This window comes from Mycetomoellerius zeteki, unplaced genomic scaffold (assembly GCF_001594055.1).
Source record: "Mycetomoellerius zeteki isolate Tzet28-1 unplaced genomic scaffold, Tzet1.0 scaffold291, whole genome shotgun sequence".
Classification (NCBI taxonomy): domain Eukaryota; kingdom Metazoa; phylum Arthropoda; class Insecta; order Hymenoptera; family Formicidae; genus Mycetomoellerius; species Mycetomoellerius zeteki.
The window spans coordinates 49,228-76,191 of record NW_017257273.1 but is presented as its reverse complement, the minus strand read 5'-3'; the positions used below and the strand labels follow the sequence as shown (position 1 = coordinate 76,191).

General features: G+C 33.1%; 2 protein-coding genes across 6 annotated transcripts in view; both read left to right on the top strand.

Annotated features, from left to right (window-relative positions):
* Positions 1–413: 413 nt before the first annotated feature.
* Alk (Anaplastic lymphoma kinase) lies at positions 414–23,708 on the top strand. 5 transcript variants are annotated; one of them, XM_018450658.1, is made up of 26 exons: positions 414–1,338; positions 5,650–5,760; positions 5,834–6,304; positions 6,574–6,766; positions 6,856–6,983; positions 11,907–12,029; positions 12,153–12,308; positions 12,380–12,525; positions 13,106–13,272; positions 13,389–13,483; positions 13,575–13,673; positions 14,222–14,405; positions 14,945–15,092; positions 15,520–15,666; positions 15,884–16,040; positions 16,153–16,338; positions 17,670–17,912; positions 17,987–18,085; positions 18,731–18,932; positions 19,314–19,590; positions 19,776–20,068; positions 20,298–20,523; positions 20,664–20,783; positions 20,870–21,136; positions 21,500–21,955; positions 22,484–23,708. In XM_018450658.1, the coding sequence occupies exons 3-26, from the start codon at positions 5,929–5,931 to the stop codon at positions 22,529–22,531; spliced, it is 4,536 nt and encodes a 1,511-aa protein (XP_018306160.1). In that variant the 5' UTR covers positions 414–1,338; positions 5,650–5,760; positions 5,834–5,928; the 3' UTR covers positions 22,532–23,708. The 5 variants fall into 5 exon arrangements, 4 of the variants coding, with proteins under 4 accessions (XP_018306160.1, XP_018306161.1, XP_018306162.1 ...); XR_001936697.1 differs by having other exon boundaries at positions 5,650–6,304; positions 21,500–22,030; XM_018450659.1 differs by having other exon boundaries at positions 414–1,335; positions 5,650–6,304.
* Positions 23,709–23,987: 279 nt separating this feature from the next.
* Positions 23,988–26,964, top strand: part of CalpA (calpain A) — an 18,390-nt gene continuing 15,413 nt past the window's right edge. Inside the window, exons 1-2 of the mRNA XM_018450663.1 lie at positions 23,988–24,395; positions 25,578–25,704. Coding sequence (XP_018306165.1) covers positions 24,316–24,395; positions 25,578–25,704 — 207 coding nt within the window. The 5' untranslated portion in view covers positions 23,988–24,315. The remainder of the gene's footprint in view (positions 24,396–25,577; positions 25,705–26,964) is intronic.

Sequence of the window (26,964 nt, the reverse complement as noted above, 5' to 3'; positions counted from 1 at the left end):
CTTGGGATGCTGCAAGGCGGGATGAAAATGTGTCCGATCGATCGATGCGCCCGGCGCTCACGAGCTTACGAGTGACCACGCGTGCGGCACGTCACAGCACTGAGAGAGAGGGGAGAGAGGAGGAGGAGGAGGAGAGAGAGAGAGAGAGAGAGAGAGAGTTGAAGTGCCTGGATGCTGGGAGGCACCGAAAAGAAGTAGGCCTCGCGATATCGCTAACGTCTTCGATCGCGAGACGATCATTCGCCATCTCTCATCCCTTCGCATCTCTTTCTCTCGCTTCTGCTCTTTCCATCTCACTCCACTGGATGGAGAACGCGAGAACGCGGGTCGTAATCTACCCTGTGGTCCATGCGCGCGCGGAGAGAGAGAAAGGATGAGGGAGGAAGAGAGTGTGCGGCGCTTCGTTTCGCCGCAACCGCGAGGTCCAGATTCTGGAAACAACCCCTCGCGAAGAACGTTGCCGAGGTCTTGCCGACGAGTCCTCGTGTCCTTATGCGCGAAGCGTTTAAAGGTCGGGATTAACGTTAAGTGACACTGCTCGGCTACGGTGGGCCCGGCCGCCGTCGGTGTCGCGTCGTAGTCACCGCGGAGCAACGAGACGACGTCTCTCGCGAGGGGTGTGTGCGAAAGGGCCGCGAGAGGCGTACAGAGAGACGGAGAGACAGCCGATCGATAAGCACCGAAAAGCGGAGCGGAAAGAGCGGCGGCACGAGTCCTCCGGCCGGAGCGCGCTCCTAAAGAGAACGCGATGCTGCGTGCGTAATCTCTCCCTGTGGTCATCCCAGCGACTTACGTCCATCGCTTTCACGCGATGTACGCGCGCACGCGTGTATATCCACGCATAGGCGGGATGGTGAGGCGGGATCTTCGTGCTTCGTAAAACATCTCCAAAATTCGAATACTGGTCGGACGTTTCCCCGAGCCAGGGTGGAAGGGACGCAGCTTTCCCATCCGGTGTTGCCACGGAAATTCGCTCTGGGCTCTCGCAGTTCCATGTGCGATCGAACGCAAAGTGTAATTCTCGAGATACCCGGGATCTTCTCGGGTACCTCTCGGACCGATTGACGTCGTACGAACACACGGTATGCCCGAAATTCTCAAACGCAATAAACCTATTTGATATCATCGCGAGTGCCATTTGATATCATCGGATAGACCTTCTCAACTGTGTTTGCGTTTGGTGCTCCATATAATTAACAAGAAAAATTGTTACACACGCGAGTCTTACAGCATCTTGAAGAAATTGATACCAAAGAAAGATGCATCTTGAAGAAATTGATACCGAATTTCGGATGGCAATGTGAAATGGAAGCGAGAAGGACTGTTCCATCATACGTGGTAATATGGCATTTGATACAACGTATTAATCACTTTATGGCGTATTAATTATCGAAATTTCGAGTCCGTGTATCTATATATATGCATTACCATCGCATCAAATAAATTAATTTCGTAAAATTGAAAATAAAATCAATTTTTAATAAATAATCTTTATTAGGATATATATCAATTAATTTTTTATTATTGATGGAGTTTTCAGTGTGTAATCGTGTTTCTAAAAATTACAGAAAATATAAATGTGAAGCACATAAATAGAGGAATATAAAAGCCACGCGCAGAATTTGGCCGTTATCGAGCGTGACTCCATGTTGTTAAATAAACAGTAATATCAATTGATATTCTTGTTGCTAAAAATGTCTTGCGTGATATTGATCGCTAAAAATAATACTATAATAGACAATCATATTAAGGAAGAAAAGAATTAAAAAATTCGATCTTTTATCTTTAGCAATATGTTCATATCAATATCTTCAACCAATAGTGGCAATTCAGATGTATTTCATTAACTTAGCCAATATAATGAAGTAAAGAGAAAAGAAGTATATAATATCCTTAAGTATGCGAATATATATAAATATATATATCTTAAAAAATACATATATATATCTTAAAAATCTTTTAAAATGTTATTTTAATGTTACAAATATACATTTTTGATATGTATCAAATGAAAATGTGTCTAATGTATCTTAATACGTTACAACGACTACCGCAGTATTTAATATCAAATATAATGGTATATAATAGCAAACAAGTTACTCAACCATAGTAATCATTTATATAGATTTCGACATTATAATCATTTAATTATATTATAGACTTTACTTAGACGAACATAAAATTATTCATTTGTTAATAGAGTCCCTTATTTTATTTTTTTATACTCTTTTTTACTCTTTTATACTCTGAACTCTATAAAAGGGGAACAAAGGGAAACACGTGTTTTCTGCACGATCACAAACGCGACACGTGCAAGAAATCATTACGATCGAAAGCACTACGTAACACTACATAGTGGTATTGACGTAACTTGTCTTAATTACGTTACGACATTGTCTGCTTTGATATTGCGACAATCTTTGTCATTCAAAGGGCTACTGCTTGCGTATTACAAACAGCATGCATCGTAGATCATAAATTCTTTAGCATCATTACCACGGTTGCCTGGTCCCGAGTACTGTACGGCTGGGACCCGAAGGTCCGTGCACTGGAGATTTCATATTTCTATTGGAGGCCGGCCGATTGTTTCATTAAAAAAAAAGAGAGAGAAAAAGAAAAAGGCGCAGGGTTTAATTTGTGTTTTGCGACCACTGTTACAGACTTTCTTTTTGTTATTAATATTTGATCAATATTTGACACAAAGTGTCAACACAATTACAGAGATCTTTTTATTATTATTACATACAGTGCGAACACAATTACAAACTTTTTTATTATTCGTAAAATAACATAAACTGCGAATATAATCACAGACTTTCTTATTACTTTCTACGTAATTTAAATATGCAATTAATAAATACCCCACGCGAGCAAAAAATTGGTGATTTTTCTCGTCTGCTGGAGAACTGGAGATTAGTCCCGAAAACTGAAGTCTCCAGTCGAAATCTGGAGACCTGGCAACCGTGATGGACGCGTAAATACGTGAATTTTGTGAATATTGATCAAAGGATTGGTCTTGATAGCTCTTGACTCTTGGAAGTTGACACTTGAAGGCACGGCCTATGTTATTGAAACGAGGGTGCGATATAATCCGCGGAAATAACCATAAGCTATCGCTCAAATCCTCCGGAAGAGAGGGAAAGAAAGAGAGGGAGATATGGCTGAAGGAAAGACGGAGAGCAAAACGCTTTCCTCGATTGCTGTTAACGAGACACGAGATCAGACAGATCGTTGTTACTATCCTGCGCGCAGTACATTTTAAATCGCGCTGTGTCTTGGTGCTTCTGCAGATAGACAGAGAGTTTGTGTTGAAAGTTGAATTAATTATAAAGAGAGGAAAACAAAAAGAGAAAAAGAGAGAGAGTTTCGAATTAGTAATGTGTCGTGAATAAAACATCATGATTCATCACTGTACATGATTTTTTTTATCAGGTACAAAGTTTCTTAAAGGAAATATGTATAAATAATAAGATATTAATATAAATAATAATACTATTCTGGTTTGTACATTTCTGATTGTATTTCAATACCGAAAAAAAATTTCGGCACGCAGTTTGCAAAATCAGATATATATATATATATAAATTCACACAGAAATATTTAAGCACTAAAATCCGCTTTAACCAAATACAGGATTTCTTTTATTATTTTAATGAAAAAAGATATTAATAGTAATATGATACGTATAATATAATATAATCGTTTTGATTAAATGTTTAAAGCTGTTATTCGTTCCCCCATGTATAAATCATATGTATCATTAATTCAAGTACAATAGAAAGATATCAGAATATCGTTCTCTAGTTCTTCCTGATCTACTCCATAATTTTCATTTTCGCGAATCTTCACTTTTACAGTCGCGTATTTCCTCGTATCTCCGTTTTTCACGTTAAAATGGAATTTCTTTTTTCCCCTTAAGCGGCTTGATGAATCATGACATCGAGTGTTTTGATCGAAGCTCTTTGAGATTAATGGTGGCATTCGAATGTGATTACCGCGTCGCGAGAATTCTGCGATTGGCTGGCAAGCGCGGGTGTTCGATATACGATCTAATCGATACACCAAACTGGCAATAACCGCCCCACTAACTTCACTCGAAAAGTGAATAAAATCTCTCAGAGATTAGATTAAATCGCGCGGATGCATTTTCGAAAAACTTTCGTTCTATTCCGAGCGACTCGTCGTTGTAAGAATCAGTAAAATAAAGGCGGGTTAAAGCGCGTTAGACCATCGCGCATTCTACAACAATACTGCGCTCTGACAACAGTAATCGCATTGCTCGCTAAAGAAACGAAGAGAGAGAGAGAGAGAGAGAGAGAGTACGTGTAGGCGGAATTGATCTAATAGGGTGAATTGTTACTTCTTATGCAATTTTCGAGGCGTAGTTTCGACACGTCGCGGCATCGGACTGACAAATTTTTTATCATGTGTGTAATTATTTATATTTTATATGTATAATATATAAAAAGTATTTCTAAAAATAAAAATAGCTTAAGCTCGGAAATGGAACTACAGCGTTAAAGCTAAAACAAGCTGAAACAAAAGTAGAAGTTGAACTTGTAATTGAAGTTGAAACTGGAGTTAAATATAAATTTGCAGCTTTTCATCCTTTGATTTTCCTATTTCTTAGGAAATTCACGGATCAGAAATTAAAAATAATATCTGATTAGTAAAAATATACACGTATGTTGTCAACTTCCTCGTTTCTCTCTCTCTCTCTCTCTCTCTCTCTCTCTCTCTCTTCATCTCTTCTTTCTGTTTAGTGATTTTTTTATGGATAAAATATATTTATATATGCATCAGCAATATTTATTTTTCATCTTTGAAAGACATTCTCTGCACTCGGGAAAGCTAAAAGATATCGTAATTGCTGCAGAACCAAATAAATTGAAATGTATTTCGGCGTTGGCCGCTTTTAATAAACGTTATAGCATCGCCTCTGAAATACCGATGATGGCAGCGGACAGGCATAACTTCGTCCCCGCGCACAAACCGGAAATCAAGGAATATCGGGAAATGAATTATTCCATTTCCGGCGCGTTGTCGGCTTCGTTTCATTAATTCGTTTTCTCTCGGAATTCTATAATCTCTGCTGTATCATTCATTATTTTGTTATGATGGCATGAACATAATATTTTTGAATTTTAGACATTGAATTTCAATGTTTAAATTTACAATATTGTGCTTGTATATATATTGTTACAAAAAATATATTCTTTAAATATAGCATAATTGTAAAAACTGATCAAAATTAATATATTAATATAAATTTTCTATTAATTATGAAATTGGAAATAAGATACAAATAAAGACTAACGTATTAAAATTCGAAGAAATAGGAATGCACATAAAGACTAATATATCCAAATTCAATTTGAAATGATAATAATAACCGAGACATCTGCCTTTCTCTAAAAGAAATGCACGAGTCATTTTTTATTTGATACTATTTTAAACAAAATGTGATCACATTATATAAAATATATACAGAAAATGACTCTATTATGTATGTATATGTATAATAAAATAAAATTGCAGTATGTACACATACATTCATACTATATATATTTATATATAAATCAAAATTTTATTAAATATAATTATTTATGTATATAATATAAACCAAAATACTTGTATGCGTGATTTCAGTCTGGGAAATAATGGAAGATGATCATAGCCAAGGAGGTCCATGATATCAAAACTCATTTCGCTGCGCTCATCGTTGTAAATTTCTCATCGTGTCGCTAGTACTCTTGAAACGTACGTTTTCAACGTTCTCTTTCGGAATTCTTTCTAAATTCTAATTCTCATCAAGAAGCAGCTACGTTTGTAGAATCATGTCTGCTATCTCCGAAAAGCAGAATGCGCGATGTTGCGCATGACCTCGTCGGAAATTATTGAACAGCCACTGGACGAAATTACGAAGTAATGATCAACGACACGCGGCCGAGGCTGGCGACCACCATCGCAGGTTATAGTCAGACGAGTCGCACGTGTAATCGTCGACATGTGTCTGTACATAACGGCGGCAGCGGTAGATTGTTATTTGGGATCGTCCTAATTAGTTGGTACATCACAGTGACATGCGGCTCTAAGGTCAGCATGTGGCACGGAAAGAGTTTTAAGGATCTTCTAGCGGCTGTACCGTCAAAACACTCACCTCACTATTCGCAAATGGGCTATTGCGACCTCGACACGGATTGCGATTGGTCTTGGAATGATACCCATGGTTTTAAGAAAGTCAAAGCGCGCACCAGTCCGTCAAGAGCTTTTCCGAACACAGACTCTAACAATTCCTCAAATGGTACGAAAATTTTGAGTAATTTTCATACATTATTTTTCAAAAGAAAAATTATCATAAAGAAAAAGATTAAAGTAAATAATGCGTTATTATATATAATCCTAAGATCATGAATTCATGACACTGAGAGAATTTGGTCTATAAAACTAGAATCAAACTAAAATTAGCGAAAATCCAATCCATAATCGTTTTAAAATTGAAATATAATTACGATACCATATGACATAGTAAAACTGTACGAAAATTAATTAATGTTTCATTCTCCTTTTAAGGCCACTTTCTGTGGTTCAGCGGCAAAGGGGACGCTCATATATGGTCCAAATCGATTCCTCGTACGGGTCCGCGTTGCCGCATCGAATTTTCACTTTATATGGTGGAAATGGAAAACGGATTCATAAATCTCGTCATACAAACTAACAACATGAGCTCCATCGCGGTGACAAAAAGCGGAAATAATACCTCCATGTATATGCATAAGAATATTTTTTACGATATTATGATAATATAAATTTTCAGAAAACAAATCTAAAAAATATGCTTAAACGTTGTTTTAGGTGGAAGAAAATAAGTTTTTCATTACGCGCGATCGATCAATCTTATAAATTAGTTTTAGAGGTCTATGTACCCTATTCTAATTCGAGCATCGGCGTTGACAACCTTCGTCTGGTTGATTGCTTTCCAGGTAATTAATAAAAATATTTTCAAATAATTAAGTTAATGGAATATTATAATTGTCGTGTATCAATGACGCCTACACTGAGAAAAAATGCTATTAAATGAATAAAAAGATACATTGAATGCACGTCAATTAAATGCATGTATCACAGGCTGTCACAAACATAAGTAGTTAATTCAACTCTATTTGTTGACTTAATTTTAATCTTTTTATTTGTAACATATCAATTTGACTTAAGGACATATAATGATAAATTAAAAGCATGTTGAATTGAAAGAACATTTCCTTGTATTAAATTAATATTGAATTCAGTTGTATATAATATTTATAAAATTGACGGAACTATACTACAAAATAACAGGAATTCAATAAGTTGTAGATAGTACTAATTTTGAAATAAATTCAACTTTGTGATTTCGAATCAATGTAATTGATTCGAGAATGTTACATTTTTTAAAAAAATAATTGTTTTTAATTTTTACATAAAGTTCTTACTTCCTTTATTATTCATATAGAATTATTTTATAGTTTCATATACATTTCATTAATTACAATTACGCATCAAATATCAATTTTTAAAAACATATATACAGTATCGACGGGACATTCGAACCTAAGATCTCTAAGGTGGTAATCTAACACGCTAACGCTGAGCTATAATCGCACACTCGTCTGAACACTTTAGCATTCGATTACACTAGTTTACAGCAAAAAATTACTTTGGATCGAACTACGTGTCTCATAGATTTTTGAATGCTGAAAACGATGCTGCAAGCGAAAAAATTCTAGCATGTCAGATTTCCAAGATAATTGAGATTTAATATATAACAAATGGTTTTTTTTGGCGATATTTGACATTTTTTTTATAAAGAAGGTGAACGTTATCTTGAAATTTCGAATCAAAAGTCATGAACGTATTGTTCATCCCATCTAAAATATATTTTTTCTTATTTCAATATCTTACTTTTTAGTCATGTTATGAAGGATTAAAGATAGAAGTTATTTCGAATATGAGGACTCCAGCAACATCATATATGTATGCGGATAAACTTTTTAAGGTCACATTTTGATAACAGTATCTTAAGGGGGGAGCGTCATGTAAACAGGCGTTTTTTTACGAATTTATTTATAAAAAATGAAAAGGTTTATTAAATTTTGGTAAAGAACATCGTAATATTGACAATAAATGCTATAAGAAAAAATTTTTTTTATGTCATAAAAATTCAAAATGGCGGCGCTACAGCTGCTCGAAGTTGACTCCTTTTTTTTTGCGCGGTGCAGGCTATAGGTCATTTTAATTATCTGAAATAAAAAATTCAAAATTTTTTCGTTAAAATATGATCTTGCGCAGATCTTGAACATAAATTAAAAAAAAATCGAAAATTAAAAATTCAGGACATTTTTTGTTTGTAAAAAAATTAATCGATTTTTTTAAAAAGTGTCCTGAATTTTTAATTTTCGATTCTTTTTTTTTTTAATTTAGGTTCAAGATCTGCGCAAGATCATATTTTAACGACCTATAGCCTGCACCGTGCAAAAAAAAGGAGTCAACTTCGAGCAGCTGTAGTGCCGCCATTTTGAATTTTTATGACAAAAAAATTTTTTCTTATAGCATTTATTGTCAATATTACAATGTTCATTACCAAAATTTAATAAACCTTTTCATTTTTTATAAATAAATTCGTAAAAAAACGCCTGTTTATATGATCCTTCCCCCTTAACATTTATAGACAGAGAGAGAGAGAGAGAGAGAGAGAGAGAGAGAGAGAGAGAGAGAGAGTTGTTTTATAAAAAAGACATGTAGTTGCATATTATAAATTGAATTTTTTTTTTTAAAGCAATTATATATTTTCATTACACCAGTGCAAGTGGATTAGTCTCATAATTCTGTGCATAAAAGTGTTAAGGTATAATTATCAAAACCTTAAAAAATTAATCCGCACGCACATATGAGGCTGCCGGAGTCCCCATATTCGAAATAGCTCCTACGCAGTAAAAAAAGAAATGTTAATTTTAACATTTTTTGCATGTCCCAGGAGGTCCACTCTAAATTTTAAATTAAAGTAACTCATTCGTCCTGTGTTATTCATTGATGAACTAGTAATGTTAAGTAATTGATATAATACTTTACATTGACATTTGTTATTTTCATTGTAGGTCATAATTCTGTGCATAAAAGTGTTAAGGTATAATTATCAAAACCTTAAAAAATTAATCCGCACGCACATATGAGGCTGCCGGAGTCCCCATATTCGAAATAGCTCCTACGCAGTAAAAAAAGAAATGTTAATTTTAACATTTTTTGCATGTCCCAGGAGGTCCACTCTAAATTTTAAATTAAAGTAACTCATTCGTCCTGTGTTATTCATTGATGAACTAGTAATGTTAAGTAATTGATATAATACTTTACATTGACATTTGTTATTTTCATTGTAGGAGTGATGTAAAAATAACATATAAAATAAGTAAAAATTACATAGAAGAGTAGTTAAAATAAATCATAAGAAATGTTAATAGAACATTTCCTTTACAATATGAAAAAAGTCAGGATCTTATACGTTCTCGCAGAGGAAAAAGAAATTTTGTAATTATTTTTATGTACGCTCGTACAATTAACTTATATTTACATATATTATTCTTTCTTATTATATAATTACAATAATGCATTGGATATATATTACAATATTTCTGAAAACGCATGGGGTATCGGGATTCGAACCTAAGATCTCTTGAGTGGTAACCCTAAGACTACGCTAACGCTGAGCTATAATCGCACGCTTGTCTGGACAGTTTGATATTGGATTGTCATTCGTCCCGATCGTATATACAACATGCATCGAAATGTTGTATTAAATATATCACTTGTTAATATTATGGATTTTTGTGTTAATACATTTACTGTTTTGAAGTGTTGTTACTATTTTGAAGTGTAAATTATATGTTATTCTATGTTATATCAACATACAAGTACTTCAAAAGAACATTTACCTTTTATGTTAAATTAACACGTGATAATAATTATTTTAACTGAAATTGTAATAGAATATTTGTAATAGAAAATTTGATTATTTTGTGTGTAAAAATTAAGGATTATTTTAAGATTTATTATAACTTTTCTTAGAATGTTAAATTGACTTTGAGACATGTAAATTAATTGAAACAATTGTGTTAAAAATACTTAAAATAATATTCCATTTTTAATTGACATACACAAAGGTTGAGTTACAAAGGTGACAAATTTAACACATGAAAACATTACAAGAATAATAACATATCAGTTATATGTTAATTTTACATTGAAGTAATAATCAAAATATGACAACACAAGAAAATTTTAACATATGGACGCAAGATTTTTTACTGTGTATGTTTAATCCTTCATAACGTGGCTAAAAATTAAGGTATTGAAATAAAAAAATGCATTTTAGAGGGGATGAACAATACATTTATGACTTCTGATCGAAATTTTAAGATAACGTTCATCTTCTTTATAAAAAAATGTAAAATATCGCCAAAAAAACATTTTTTACATATTAAACCTCAATTATCTTGAAAATCTGACGAGCTAGAATTTTTTCGCTTGCGACATCGTTTTCAGCATCTAAAAATCTATAAGAAACACGTAGTCCGGTCCAAAGTAATTGTGAAAAAAAATTTTTTTTGTAAACTAGTGTTATTATTTGACCCGTTCTGGTCATCTATCGTGAAACAAGTCGGAATGGATTTCAATGAGAATTATTCCGTTTTCTTTAGAAAACACAATAAAAATCTAGGAAATAATTGAATAATTTCGATCGGAATCTATTCCAATTTGTTTCTTAATAGGTGCCCTGATCGTGTCTCGCGAATAAATGTATTGATGATTGTCAAGCAAATGTGTAATCAATGTAAAACAATTTCTACTTGCCTATAAATAAAATATGTATAATTCATGTAATATTTAAACATATTATATAATACAGGATAAATAATTTATACAATTGTACAAAAAGATTCTTAGATCAAGTAAATTATATTTCAATCAACTACAAGATATATTCGTATTAATTGTAACGAAATTGATATTATATAACTATATTGTTAGATAAATGTATTGATAATTCTATATTTCAGTTGTATCGAGTAGATGTGTAATCAATACGAAATAATTTCTATTTGATTGTAAATCAAATGCTGATGATTCATGTATAGTAATATATTTAAATTTAATATAACAAATTATTTATAAACTATATAAAAAATTTTTAGATTTTATAAAAATTATATAAATTATATTTTAATCAATTTGAAGAAATGTTTATATTAACCGTAATGTGCTCGCGCTCAATTGACTATATCGTTGATTTGTATTAATCATTTTATGCAATTAAACTAATAACAGGTTCAATTTAATTGATTAAACTAAATTCAATTGCATTACGAGAGTCTTTTGTATTTCATATACAATTAAAATAAAAAAATATTTTTTTCATATATGATTGATATAAGGAAATTTTTCAACTGCTACTGTATAATTGAGGTAAATACTTGTTTATTGAAACAGGAGTATGACATATTTATTTAATTAATACTGTCATTGAATTAACAAAATTATCCAATTAGACTGATGCTGTTGATTCAACAGCACTTTTTTCTCAGTGTATACTTTAATGATAACTGTAGCATTTGTATATACGATAACCTTGCTCTCTATTTAATTTACATAACGCGTTCTTCATACATGGAATTCATACATTAAATTATTTAAGCGAAAAATAAAATTGATTATATTGTAAGGCTTTTTAAGCATAAATAATCGATAGTTGGTTTTGAAGAAGATGTATCATGCGATTGCGGAAGCAATCATAGTATTAAAAGAAATTAATGCAGTATACAAAGTTAGTTCTATAATTGAAGTGGATAATTCTTTCGCGCGCGTGTCTATTTTAGAATTCATTGGAGATTGTACGGAGGATATGTTTCGGTGTAGCAACGGCTCCTGCTTAAACAGAACCCGTATCTGCGATTTCACGAAAGATTGCGCCCATGGCGAGGACGAAGGACTCGAATGCGGTGCGTGCGTCCTAAATTCGTAACTTTATATTTCCTTGAATATCAAAACTCATGACATAAAAATTCTTTATGCTTCATCTTTGAGATGTAGGTTTATACAATTGTATATTTAAAATATTTCAGACAAGATTCCGAAGAACGCAAGGTGTAACTTCGAAGATGGTTGGTGCGGATGGACGAACGTTCCTGAAAGACCTCTAAATTGGACTCTTCATAAGGGTCCTACGCCGACCGAAAGAACTGGACCCAGTTATGATCATACTTACCGTAATGAAACCGGTATGTACTTGAGACTAGATCAAGCGGCGAAAACACATCAGAAAAAAATAAAATTGTCACCTATTTGACAGGAACGTACGCGTTTGTGAACATGGCTTCTAAAGATGTGCCTGTTCCCATCACATATGGCAGTCGAGGCACCATTACAAGTCCTCTGTATAATCCAACACCACCTTATACCAGCAACCCTAAAAGCCCTTATTATAAATCATGTCAAGTACGTTCATATATTTATTCTGTTATTTAATGATATAATATATATTAATATAGGCATGTTAAATTTCTGAAAACAGAAGTATTGAATTGATATATATATAAAACGGTATTAAATCAAATGATCAAATAATTCAAGTCTGAAATCGATACAGTCAAGTCATGAATTATAATAAAAATCGAAGTGATTTAATTTATCTAATATGAGACAGAGAGAGGGAGAGAGGAAAAGAGAGAGAGAGAGAGAGAGAGAGAGGACTTATTTATTATTTAATCTTGCATCTGCGATTAAGGCATTAATAATAACTATTCGGTGTATTTTATTTTTTTATTATAAATTTTTATAAGGAGAATTAAAACTACTATTGCTTGTGTTATATCACTTGGATTTTATTTTTGTTTACTACAAATGACTATGAATGCACAATGCGTTTTCTTTTTGATAACATATGTTATATCTGGAAAATATAATTTGATAGTTATTATTTTGATAGATATTTACATATAAAAATCTATTCTACTTTTAATGAAAGATTTGTACCAGTTATTTTAACAAATATCCTAGAAACGGGCAATGTTTTTAGGTACGGTTTTTCTATCACAAATATGGTCCACATGCCGCATCTCTTGGACTCTTTTTGGTCCAAGTAAGACCACATGGAAATCATACCGAAAACTTGTGGTGGTCCTACGGAACTAATAGCGATATTTGGTATAACGAAGCTGTTGCTCTACCTGATATAAAATATAGGTAAAATTACGTACCGAAAATTACGTAGCGTATATACGCATTTAACATAAAATTTAACTAATTTTCGTTTCAAAATAAAGAATTTAATTTTATCGATATAATACGCATATCTGTAGGTATCACTTGCAATTTGAAGCGTCCAGAGGATATTCTGCCAAAAGTGATATAGCAATTGATGATATTTCTTTGAGTCCAGAATGTTTTGGCATTGGTAATTTTAACATAATTTTAAACATTTCATTATTACGTACTGACTATTTCCAGTTATCTATCATTCACATATGAATGTTTCTTTTCTACAGGAGTTCCACGTGAAGTTGTAGGTAATTTTGATTACTATACACCCATTATCGAGTCCGAAATAATGCCACCGCAGCATCCAGATTTTGTAAATGAGACAGGTACATGAAGTTATGCATTTGATAAAGTTTAATTGTACTTTTTAAATATTATTTATACATACTTTGTAATATGTTAATTTTATTTTATACGTGTATTATAGAATCTTCTTCGAAAAATATTTTTATGCATCTTGCATTGTTTTTTATAATAAAAAATTTTATTTTTTTCAAAGCTTAATGTATTTACAAAGCTTATTTATCCATATATTCATCAAATCTTTCTTCTATATTTAAAAGGCTCTTGCACAGTGGATAAAAAATTTAAAAAATAAAAAGCAAATAAAATTTTGTAATAATTATGTATGTAAATCAAAAATAATATTTAAATATGTCATATATTACTAAAATTAAAACAGATAAAAATACTAATAAAATATCTTATTTATTCATATTCGTACTGAAAAACTTGCCGGGAAAAAAATGTTTTATATATAATTATATAAAATTAGATAAAATTATATATAAAATATGTTCATATATATATTTTTTTCTCCGGGTTATCAGAAATATTACCAAATTACATTTTACATTAGTTATATTATTTTCAGTTATTCGAATTACCACTTGTGGGGCTTCCGGTAGGACCGGTCCTACTGTTGAAAAATGTACTGAAAAATATAATAACACAAATGTAGAATTGTTCGTACCGTCATCGACACAAGAAGAGGAAAGATCGGCCTTTAATTTGTATGGAGTCCAACGGTGGACTGCACCACGCGGTGAATACTACACGTTAGTAGACCCTTTCAGAAATATAGATTTACAATATATAGTGAGCTTTCAAGACAGTTCATTAACTTAATGATAATTAATATCAATTTAATCATACAAGGAGACAATTCAATTTTAGCAGAGAAATTATCAAATTAATATTAAATCGATAATTCGCAGATAAAAATTTTACTTATCCTGTGTCATATATATTTATCGTTTGTTATTAACTTCTTACAGAAATGTGGGCTTTATAATGAAAAAAAGTAATTTATTAAAAATATATTTCTCTTTACAAGAAACTTAATTAAAAGGGTTTGTTCTAAAATAATGATTTGCTAAAATGTGATTGCACGAAGAAGCGTCCATTTATAATAAATCACAAATAGATGGATAAGACTTAAATTTCGTTAGTACTCAATCTATGGCTGTACTCAGCTAATTAGAAAAAATTATACTTTTAAATAACATATTCGTGAGATGTACGGAAATAATAAACAAAATATAGAAAGGTGAATCCATTTTGACCTGTCTAATTATAATATTGTTTTTGAAAACAGTTTAATCGCCGTCGGAGCACGAGGAGGCTTAGGCTCGGGCAATACCGGCATTACTTTGGGTGCATTTGTTCGCGGTGTCGTAGAACTCCAAAAGGGCGACCAGTTATATTTCATGGTTGGTCAAGAGGGAACGGATGCCTGTGCCAAAGTGAGTACTGCTGACCGGAAAAAGATTTACATAAAATAATATAATAAAGATATAAATAAATATTTCTTCTATACATGAACATTTATTTTCAAGAAAATGATATGTGAGAACTGGAATATCAATGAACTTATTTTTGTATTCTTAAGCTTCTTTACTTTATAACTTTCATTAATACTTTTTCAATTCTATTGTCTGATGAAATTGTTTCAACATTAATTTCTCTCGCTCTTGCAGAATATTTCAAAATCGATTTTTTTTTAAAAGCTTGTATAACTTTGAAAAGAATTTCATTCTACATGCTCAGTTTTATTTTTGCAAAAATAAAATTCTTTCTTTGAGTTGCATATATAAATTATGAAATGTTTTCTATTTGTTCAGTTTATATTATTGTTTACAACAAATTAATATTATTGATCTTGTCAATCAGAATCTTGGCTTAAAAGCAACTGTCTGTCAGTCGAATCAATTTGCCGACTTATCACCACAGCAAACATCATCGAAAATGCGAGAAGTGAAGAATATTGAGTTTAAAAATCCTGGTGGTGGCGGCGGTGGTGCGACTGCCATTTTCACAGTAAATATTATATCCTCAGTAAAAAAATGATTATAGCAATTTAGTAAAATAATAAAAAATAAAAGATGCATATATCTCTTCTTATTATAGCTGATTGTGAGTTATACATATATTTTATATTAGAATATTATAATAATATTTGTACAAGAAAGTCTTTAGTTTTCCATTAATTTCCTTCTCATTATTATATACAAATTCGATGTAACACCGATTATAGTTGAAAGCAAACGGTGATCCGGAGCCTATCTTAATCGCGGGTGGTGGCGGTGGTTTAGGATTGAATCCTTCTATGGATAATGGATTACAGCATGGACGCGGTCCCTTTCCCGTGGGTAGACTTTCATCTTCTCCGTCCAATTTTTCAGAACGCATGGGTAACTAGTTCTTTTCCTTAAAATGTATAATAAAAATATCTGAGTTGCATTTTTATAAGAAGAATGCAACTTGAAATAGAATGCAAATTCAAGTAGAATTTCGGCTTCTAAGGTGGACCCGGTGCTAGTTGGAATGGTACATGGCATAATTTTCAACGGAAGGCTTGGGGAACGCCATTAATTTATGGAGGTAAAGGAGGTATCGGTTGTGAATCCGGAAACAAAAATTATGCTAATGGAGGCTTTGGCGGAGGTGGAGGCGGTTGCCAATCAGGAGGTGGTGGCGGAGGTTACATTGGTAAGGAGAAATATTTTACAAAGTGATTTAGATGTCACCATAAGTTTCTTTAATATACTTAAATTTACAATATTTGCATATTATTATAAACGTTTCTTAAATATATTTTTTAAATACATTGAGATACCGAAATTAAGACTGACCGAAAAAATACTGATTAAAATCAATCTTGACCTAAATTTATATACAGGGTGTCCCACGGGAAGGTGTTGAAACTAATTAGCTGTCATTTTCGAAAGTATTCAGTTATTGAAAGTCTGCAATTTTTAATGAGTATAAATAAAATTTAACAAAATGTTTGTGTATCAATTAATTTTATTGATGAAAAATATGCTCATAATCCCAAGAAGTAATTTTTTCAGAGTGTGCACCATCTGAATTTGTACAAAACACAATTTTTTTACGAAAGCTCGAAAAACTTTTTCTAACATATCGTTTTTAATATTGCTAATAATTTTTTAAATAGTTACTACCTAATCTAAAACTGTTTTTCGATCCTATCTGTGATCTTAAGGAGATTCTCGCGTTTGATGAAAAATAAGACAAGTCTATAATATATATGTAATGCAAAAGTTAATAATATCAATAATATCTAGAAAAAATTTCATTGACTTTTACCGTACCATTTTGAAGATATTTAATTCTAAATTTATAGAATTTTACACAAGTTGAAAGTATAACCTTGTAGTTATTCTCTTTTAAATTGATACACTTGCGTATAAGACAGCAATTTAAAAATCGTTATAATCATAAAGTAAACATTTAAATTTGTTCTCGTAAAGTTTCATTTAAACCGTACAGTTTACAAGAAATTTATATTCTTCAATGAAAAAAGCTAGAATATATGTCAGATGGACGATGCGTATACATCAAATGGACATCTTACAACTTTTATTTTGTCATTTTGAAAATATTTAACATATAAAATTAACAATAATTATGTATAATGGCATAAGATATTGTTAGTAACCTTTTTATTCCATTATTTTAATTACTTTACATATTATTGTGAATAAACTCTATTGACTAGGAAGTAGCGCGAGAACCTCCTTAAATATTAATCTTAGCGTTTACTTGATTTTAGCATATTTTTCATCAATAAAATTAATTGATACACAAACATTTTATTAAACTTTATTTATACTCATTAAAAATTGTAAACTTTCCTCTTTTCAGCGCAATTTTTATTTTTTCAATAACTGAATATCTTCGAAAATGACAGCTGATTAGTTTCAACACCTTTCCGTGGGACACCCTATATGTAAATAATGATCTTCATCAGCACTATTATAGTGCAGAAATAATTATAGAAGTAACTTTGCGTTCTTTAGGTGGGAATGCTGGACAGAATGATGGAAGTGGTGAGGGTGGTTATTCATACGCCAGTCAGAAGCTCACCGATATTTATTTCAAAACTGCAGCTCATTCTGGCCAAGGCGAGGTCTTCGTCATACCCGCGATCAGCGGTTGCGGTTGCGATTATCGTTGCGTCGCTCTCGATCAGTACTTGAGCGAGACCAAGTGTCTCTGTCCTCAGGGTTGGTTGCTCAGTAACGATTCAAAATCATGCATCAGTAAGCACAATTATGACGTATCACTGTTCTCGTTATTACATGCAAATATGAAATAAAATCACGTTGAATTTTAGTGGTTGACGATTCCAAGGATGGTCATCAAACGTACATGATCCAACTTGTAGTTGTAATCATTGGCTTGCTCACTATTATTGGAATTTGCCTAATATCTTGTACGTACACAAAAACTTTTGAATTTTATATCACAACAGATTAAATGATATAATTAGAGTCCGATCGAAACCACATTTTGACCTCAAATCGAAACCGAAAACGAATATTCGATTGTCATTCAATTTCGGCTGAAAACGAAACCACAACCGAAACTTAGATAAGTTACTAGGAGAGAGAGGGAGAGAAGAGGGAGAGAGAGAAGCTAACGGAGTCACATTTTTTCGGCCAGAATAAAAATCGACATTTTTAGATTAATTTTACAGAGATCGTATAATTCAAAAATCATGATATTTATGTACTCTTTATAAAAAACAAGATTTTATTAAAATATCTAACTATAATAATATAATAATATTGCATCCTTAACTTTTAAAGAAATCAAATCATAGTTATTATTTATAGGATCACATCAAGATTTATATTCAAATTATCTTAAGCAAGATCAACGAGTTAATAATTAAAATCGAACAGTTGTTTTTTGAACGCTCACCGACGCGTTACAACTTGTACAGTTTCGATTTACCCACCGAAATTTTCTCTTAATTTTGGCCGAAACCGAAATTTCGGATGGACTCTAGATATAAGACATCGATTTCGATCTTCCGTATTTTTGTTTCTCTTCCATATTTTATATTGTCCGACAGATAAACGGTATCAAAAACAGAAAGCTCTTTCCCATCGCCGCCAAGTGATGTTCGGTAACGGCACTGAATTAGCTGCATTGCGTCCAGGACACCAGTCGGACACAATGATGACCGAATACAACCCCAACTACGAGTTTGCTGGCAATCTCTACAGCTTCAAGGACTTGCCGCAAATACCTCGCGAATGTATTGATTTAGTAAAGTCAGTACGAATATATAATATATCAAGATTAATTAGCATATCAATCAGTTATATTTACTTAGACTGCTCCCTTTTAAAAGATATAGTCGATCTAACTTTGTTATTCATTGTCAAGGACGAACGATTTTTGTCGACTAAAAGGAAATCAGTCTTAGACTAATTATATAGATTGAATTTTTTATTTTCTGAATGTTTATAATTAGCGTATCAATGAGATATATCAAACAATTTAAAAAATTGATTATTTTTCCAACGTTTATATATACATATATAAATCTATAGATTTTTCCAAAATTTGAACGTAAAAAATAAAAGAAAAGCTTAATTTTTTTTTAGTTGCGTGAAATAAAGTAAGAATGATCGATTATACTTTTAATGCAGACCTCTCGGCCAAGGCGCCTTTGGCGAAGTTTTCCAGGGCGTTTACAAATACGGAGGTGACGAACACCCCGTCGCCGTCAAGACGCTACCATCTTTATCCACGACGCAAGCAGAAGCTGATTTCATGATGGAGGCGTTAATAATGAGCAAATTTAATCATCCGAATATAGTACACTTTATCGGCGTCTCTTTTGACAAACATCCGAGATACATCGTTCTCGAATTATTAGCCGGAGGTGACCTTAAGAATTTTCTACGTGAAGAACGGCCTCGATCAGTGAGTATTAATAACATTATGACAACACTATAATTCAAAAGAAAAGCGCGCGAGATTGAAATATTGCATTATATTCTTAATTTTGTACCTACTTTAAAGTATGTGGTTTATTCAAATATTTCTAATGCCTGTATTTTTATCTAATTTCTAGGACACGTATACTATACATATCTTTGATTTTGCAGGACCGACCTACATCACTGACAATGCTAGATCTTATTATGTGCGGTTATGACGTCGCAAACGGCTGTAAATATATGGAGGAAGCGCGTTTTATACACCGAGATATCGCCGCTAGGAATTGTCTGTTGACAACTAAAGCACCGGGTCGTACCGTTAAAATCGCAGATTTCGGTATGGCAAGGGACATTTATCGGAGCGATTATTATAGGAAAGGTGGCAAGGCGATGCTACCCATAAAGTGGATGCCACCCGAAAGTTTCTTGGACGGCATATTCACTACAAAAACTGATGTCTGGTGAGACTTAGTACTCCATATTTGCTTAAAAAAAAAAAACATGTCATTCTCAATTCCATACAATTTTCTTTTTCAAAACGCAGGTTTTTTCATTTTTATATTACTTATTTTTATTGATAAGTCAAATTCTATAGTCGAAAAAAGAACTGTCAACAATTAAAAAATTAATGTTAATTATAAAAAAGAAGTAAAGCCTATAACGTTCTTATTTCTTATAATATAATTTTAGGGCCTTCGGCGTACTCCTGTGGGAAATTATGTCATTCGGATATATGCCCTACACCGGATGTGCAAATCGTGAAGTCATGTCGATGGTACAGTCCGGTGGTCGTCTTGAGAAACCCGCGGGATGCCCAGATCCTATATATGGAATCATGACGCGGTGCTGGCATCCACGGCCTGACGACAGGCCAAGTTTCTCTACTATTGCTGAAAGAATCGGTTATTGTTTGCAGGTAAGAGCGCAATAGGAATTTCAACTATTTGCTTTTATTATTAAATTTTATATATCTCTTTCATATAAAATTATTCTTATTATTTAATCGAAATATTATCTAAGGTAATATAATTTACGAATTAATATTTTTTTACAAAGGATCCTGATGTAATAAATAAACCCACGCCTAATTTCGACATATTGCCACATATTTGTGATCGTGAAATAACAGTTATGAGACCGGATCCGGAAGCGGAATGCATCAATGTGCGGTCTAATGTCAGTATATATTATAAAATGAAATATGAAAAATTATATTTTATTCAACATACGTGTAGAAAGTGAACTTTAAACTTGTCCGACAGTTGGACGGCGGTTACATACAGCCGAGAGTCACCAATCCACGATCCGTTGCACGTCATGTGGATCAAGCTATGGGTGGCACCGCCTACGATTCCGAAAATGAAAAATCGATCGAGAATTGCAAATACGGCGAGTCTTACGCGAAATCAACGGGATGTCAGCAAGGATTCAGTTGCAACACCTGTGATTCTAGTATGGATACCTTTGAACAAATTTACAACAGTGACAATGATGAAGATCGTGACGACGATGTGATCGAAAATAGTAAGGTACATATTTGGAGATTATAAAAAATTTGTCATTATACTTTAATTGTATTTAATCATTACTCTTATTAGATTAATTATTATCTTATTTTAATTATATTATATCATAATTCTTCTTTCATAATTCTTCTATTTATTAAAATAAATTATATGTATAATCTGGCTATATTAGAAGTTAAAATAAATGTAGAGCGACGTGCAAAAAATAAGCCAATATGAATAAGGGTCTTACAATTAATAGTAATGAAAAAAATAAATGTTTCATTACATTTAAAACTATTTTAATGTCACCCTATACTTTTTTATTTTACAATTGCAGTTAAATATTACTACTATATAGGTATATTATTTATGCGATTTCTGTAGGACAAAAGTAGGATCGACCAGGATCGACAAGAAAGCAGGGCAATACATCGAAACAGTGACATCGAAGACCACGATAACGTAGACAATGGCAACAACCGTCCAGAGGATGAATGTCATTTGACTGCCAACATCGATAGTGCAATAACGGATCGCAAAAATGGTAATGAGAGCACAACGACTACCGACACTAATTCCGACTCTCTGATAGCACAATCCTCGGACACTCCGCCCGACACAATAACGAACTCATCACCCAACACGCGCTCTTGTTCGCCAAATCGTATCATCGGCCTCAACGCCAACGTTAGTAATGTGAACGGTATGGTGAAGAAGAACACCCTGAAGGCAACCCTTAGTCTGGACCCGAGCGCGCTCTGCAGAGGCACCATCCCTTATGAGAAGATTACAACACGAACGCAACGCTCGAGCACGCCGGGCAGTATGGAACTAAGGAAGGTAACTTGACCTCCCCCCTACATTCGACGTCCTGCAAAGTTTCCATCTGTACATGACCGTGGTCCTTGATCGAAGGTACTTAACGCAATTTGTCCACCGACAAACTCGAACATTTACGATCAAGGGGTTTTCCATGAAATATGAAGAGATAATAATTAATATTTCAAAAATATAAAGGCTTACAAATTTGCAAAAGATGTATACAGTAAATATGATAGATAAATTAATATTTCTCAAAAAATCAAAAATAAAGGATAGAGTTAGTACATCAATATATTTTATATATAATATTTTTGCGCATTTTCATGTACAAACTCCTCGATTGCGAATTAACAAGACGTCTTTTTGAGATTACAAATATTTTAGAAGATTCTCTGAACTACACTACTTTCTAGTAAAGTCTAGTCAGAAACAGACCTAGAGGGAGCATTTAACGATTATAGTTTTCCTTGCATTACTATTTTGAAATGCAGTTTTTCCAATATGTAATACTCTCTATTTTACGTCTTCATTATTTTTGCAATAAAGGATTCCCTGAATCACGAGCTGCCAAGGGAGGAAGAGTGCTCCTGCTGAGATTTATCCGAGGGGGGTTGACGAGGCTGCCCGGCCGCGCTCGGCTGCAATGTTACTCGTCGATTGCAGCTGCAACGATCGGCCACAACGACTGCGATTATAAGGAACACGCAGCTCGTAGAACTCTCCTCGCCTCCGTGGGCTCAGGACAACGAATACTCGCGTCGTTATTATTCCGAGGAGACCCTCCTGTGAATGGGAATCGAGGGAAACCTTCGAATTTCTCTTCATAGACGACGCTTTTTTGATGCGCGTCGAACATTGGTTTCCATAAAAAAGACACGCGATTATCGTAAGTCGGAAGAAAAGAGATTGTTACAAATGAATGCAAAACAGGCGAGTTATGTACATACGGAGGAGACGAAAGATACCAAATACGTAAACATGTATTCAATACGTTAAGCGTCACATATATACACGTACAACCATATACTTTGCAAGATGATCTCGTCAAGTAAACTTCCTAATTGCGTGATGGGGCAGAAATTTGTAAAATTATTGAATCACTCGTTAATGTGGATCTTCGAATTAATCAGAGTGACATAGCTCGTGAAATCAACGTTAAAAACGTGGATACGTACTTGGAAATTCCAGATTGGGAAAAATATGTTTTTGTGGTGTACATACATTTGACATTTATAAAAGTATAAGAAATGCGAGTAGTCTTGTCTTCGACATAAAGTAAATCCCTGGTTGAAGACAGTACAGCCGTATTGTCCTATTTATTTAAACGATTAAGGATTCCAACGGAATCGATACGGATACGAAGGGTACTAATACGAAGGGCTGTCAAGTAAAATGTTACACTGTAATATCGATGTAAAAATCTCCGTAGGCTGATCGTCTACCTCGTGACTCTAACCAAAGAGGCGACGATCTATGAACTTGATCCTCATTGGTGCACCATCACTATCGTAAAGTGGACAGCGATAAATGCGTCTTAGGGAATAGGAAAGTGGGGGAGAAGAAAGGAAATAAAAAGAGCACGAGCCCTTTTTTATTTTTCTTACAACGACGACGTATTTTACGTGCGCGTAGCGTATGAAAGTCAGCCACTATGTATCTGTACGTGAAACGTAATAAAGGCGTGTTTATGGAAGGTAGTGTATTACTACTTCATACTTCCCTTCGATAGTTATAAAATCATTTAGAATCTCATAAACTCGATAAATACTTAAATTTCGAACACTTGTAGGAAAACCCTTCAATGTCTCATACAATAATCTCTTTTTAAAAAAAATAATTGGCTCTCCGTTTCTTTATATCTCTTAATTTATCTAGCGTGTAAATCAATCGAAAGTGGTACATCACTTACGGTGGTCTAGCTTCAATCTAAGTCTAATTGAAGAGCAAGTTGGCATTATATTGTTGGCTGTCTCTCCCTTCCTTCCCATTTTGTGCATCGTTAATTTTCTGGTGTCGACGTTATTCTCAGGAACATGTGCATCGTACATCGAGATCTCTGCGCTGGCAACGAGATCTCTGCGCTGGACATCAAAATTGTCACATTTCAGAAAGCGTCATAGTTTTCTCAGTAACATCGGCGGTGCGGCGGCTATATATACGCCCGTACATACGAGTATGCGGAGTAAATAAGCACAGCATAAACGACGGCACAGTGTTAGACTAAGCGTGCATATGCGAACACGCAGCCAAGGAAAGAGGGTGACAGTCCGATTCGCGTTGGATGACAATTCGCGCATGGAACTCCGACGTCGCACGTACCCCAATCATACCCCGTTTGTCCTCGCTTTGTGTTCCTCGTGACTTCCTAACACGAAACAATGTCGAATTACTCGTATTATTACGTGAAAACTATCGTCGAAGATGGTCATCCGCCAAAAACATATAAATTTGCGAAAGGGTAAGCCGTCACGCTCTAATTTCTGTAATAAGTTTTGCGCTTGTTTGCGATACAAGATGAGACGAGTAACATGTGAAACATCAGCGCTATCATATGTTTCGATAAGAAAGGTTGTTTAATGTAAATTTTTCTTTTTAATTGTGAATATTAGACCCTACACAGAAACAAAAAATTTGCTATAAACGCTAATCTTATGCCATACGGCAAATTATTTGCAGGTGTAACAAATATTTATCCTTTTTTGTACTCGCTATAAAAATTATTTGCAACAAATATTTGCAAAATATTTATCAAATATACAAATTTATTTGCTATAAACAGTAAACAAATTTGACAATTAAATTTTGTAATCCCTTTTGAGTTTATAGCAAATTTTTTCTTTCTGTGTATTTTCTTGGAAATTAGATTGACGAGTCAATTCTGCAGACAAAAAGAATTAAAACAACATAAATTTAACAAAACTATAAAGCAAACATTTGCGGAGCAGTCTTTGAATAACTTACAGAAAAATAATTAACTTGGTCTCTTAAATCTTTATTTAGCAATTATATTTCAATTAATTAATATCAATTTATTTGTTTTGATATTTGTCTTATATCAAATTTTGTATTTAATTTAATCTTATATTTAATTTAATGAAAAGATTGGTATTGGTTTCTTTTTTTAATATTTTTGAGGCTTGCACGAGTACTTTCTATAGTACAAAAGTTATGCGTTTCTATACAGAAGTTATGAGTTATCTACATGTCCAGATCCATTATTAGAATACCAACGTTTCGTGAACGTTGCAGTTTACTTCATGAGAGCGAAGAACAAGCCTGATCTATACTGTATCAGGCTAACATTACATTTGTCCGTTTTTATCAGACAGAGAGATTTTACGACAAATTTTTCAAATCTATTGGTTATAAGATAGAGAGATCTGATAACCTCTCTGTTCTGCAATCAATTAACACGCTCGAAAAATTTGTCGTACAACAAATGTAATATCAGGCTCCTCGCCTCACCCCGATGAAGTGAACTGCAATGTTCACGAAATGTTGGTATTCTAATAATGAATCTAGACACGGAAATAATCCGTAAAATATATGGTTTTTTTTTCTTCATTCTCTCTTATTCAGTGTTAACGCATCTTCGCCAACATTTTTTTCATTCACTAAACAAAAAAAAAATTTTGCTTAGATATCCTGTACAAGCAACCAAAGACGCGTGGTCGACATTAGGTCGTTACAATCTTTTGTCACGTTTATTACGAGGAGGGCTCTCTGGTTCTGGCGATGTGCACCATCCTGCCAATACCACTTTCAAGGTTTGTTATTATAATCTTTTCTGGCTCTAAATTTCTTAATCGCGCGTCTTCGCACTATGGGGAAAAGTTTTTTCGGATGTATCACTGGCACATCGCCAAATTCATTTTTAAATGTAAAACACGATCCCTCTCGTACGCGCGAACTATGCGTATAGTCGACATATTTTTAGGCTCGCAACATCTAACATTCTGCCCTCATGCTCGCGCCTTCGCGATGTCTGCACAACGCTTTAATGTTTCGCAATCCTTTGGAAATTGGAATTCTTTAAGAAGAATTTTGTGAAAGCTCCTATAAAGCTGAAAGTTAATTTTTTTTACAGCAGCAGTATTTCAATTAAAAAAGGATTAAATTATATAAAAAATTATAAAATATTAAAGATTTAAGAATTTTTCTTTTAATCTTATCTCCAATGTTTAAAGTCCCAAAGTTGCATTACTGAAGTTTTGTTCTGAACTGCATTCAGAATCTTCTAAATTCACCTTTATTAAAAGTTAATATCGCGACATTAAGTACTCAAAAATTAAACAACTTTAAAGAGATTTCGAAAAAGACCCATGAAATAAAATTAATTAAGTTATATGTAAATAAATTAAAAGCATTTGTAATAGTAACCTTTAACATTAAAAAATTTCAGATTAGAAAGATAAATATTCAGAAAGATAAATGTATGTTTCATTTATTGTCATTAATAGGTTCGTTGTTTGCAAACGTTGATTCACGTCTGTTGATTTAATGCCAGAATATCTTTATCTGAAGTCAAGAATTTCGTTCATGCTCGATTTTCACTGACAACGAAACTAACATGTGTGATGTCATTAAATTAGTACCTAGCTTGCTTTACTCTTCTCACTGATAACAATTGTCAATTGGTTTACAAAACAATTTACGAAACGCTAAAAATATGCATCATCAATCTGATATGGCGAAAAAGAACTGAGCTGTTCTCATAACATAATGACTCATGTAGCTTCTTCAAAATTCCCAAAATAACTTGTAGTCGGTCGAAAACGTGGCCTCAACTTAAATTTACTTAATCTTATAAGCTCTCAATATTACTAAATTATCATGAGTTTTATTTACGCCAAATTCATAAGTTAACTCATGCATCTTAAAATTAAAGAGAGATAAGAATAATATATTAATTTTTTCGAGCATATTTAAATATATACATTCGGGAAAAAATATTTTATATAAAATTATATAAAATTATACATAATTTTATATATTTGTATATAAATGGACATATTTTATATATAATT

Coding starts and splice junctions, on each gene's coding strand:
- Alk (XM_018450659.1), top strand. CDS start 5,929: ATGATCAACGACACGCGGCCGAGGCTGGCGACCACCATCGCAGGTTAT. Junction 6,767..6,855: donor AGCGGAAATAATACCTCCAT/GTATATGCATAA, acceptor ACGTTGTTTTAG/GTGGAAGAAAATAAGTTTTT. Junction 13,273..13,388: donor CTACCTGATATAAAATATAG/GTAAAATTACGT, acceptor GCATATCTGTAG/GTATCACTTGCAATTTGAAG.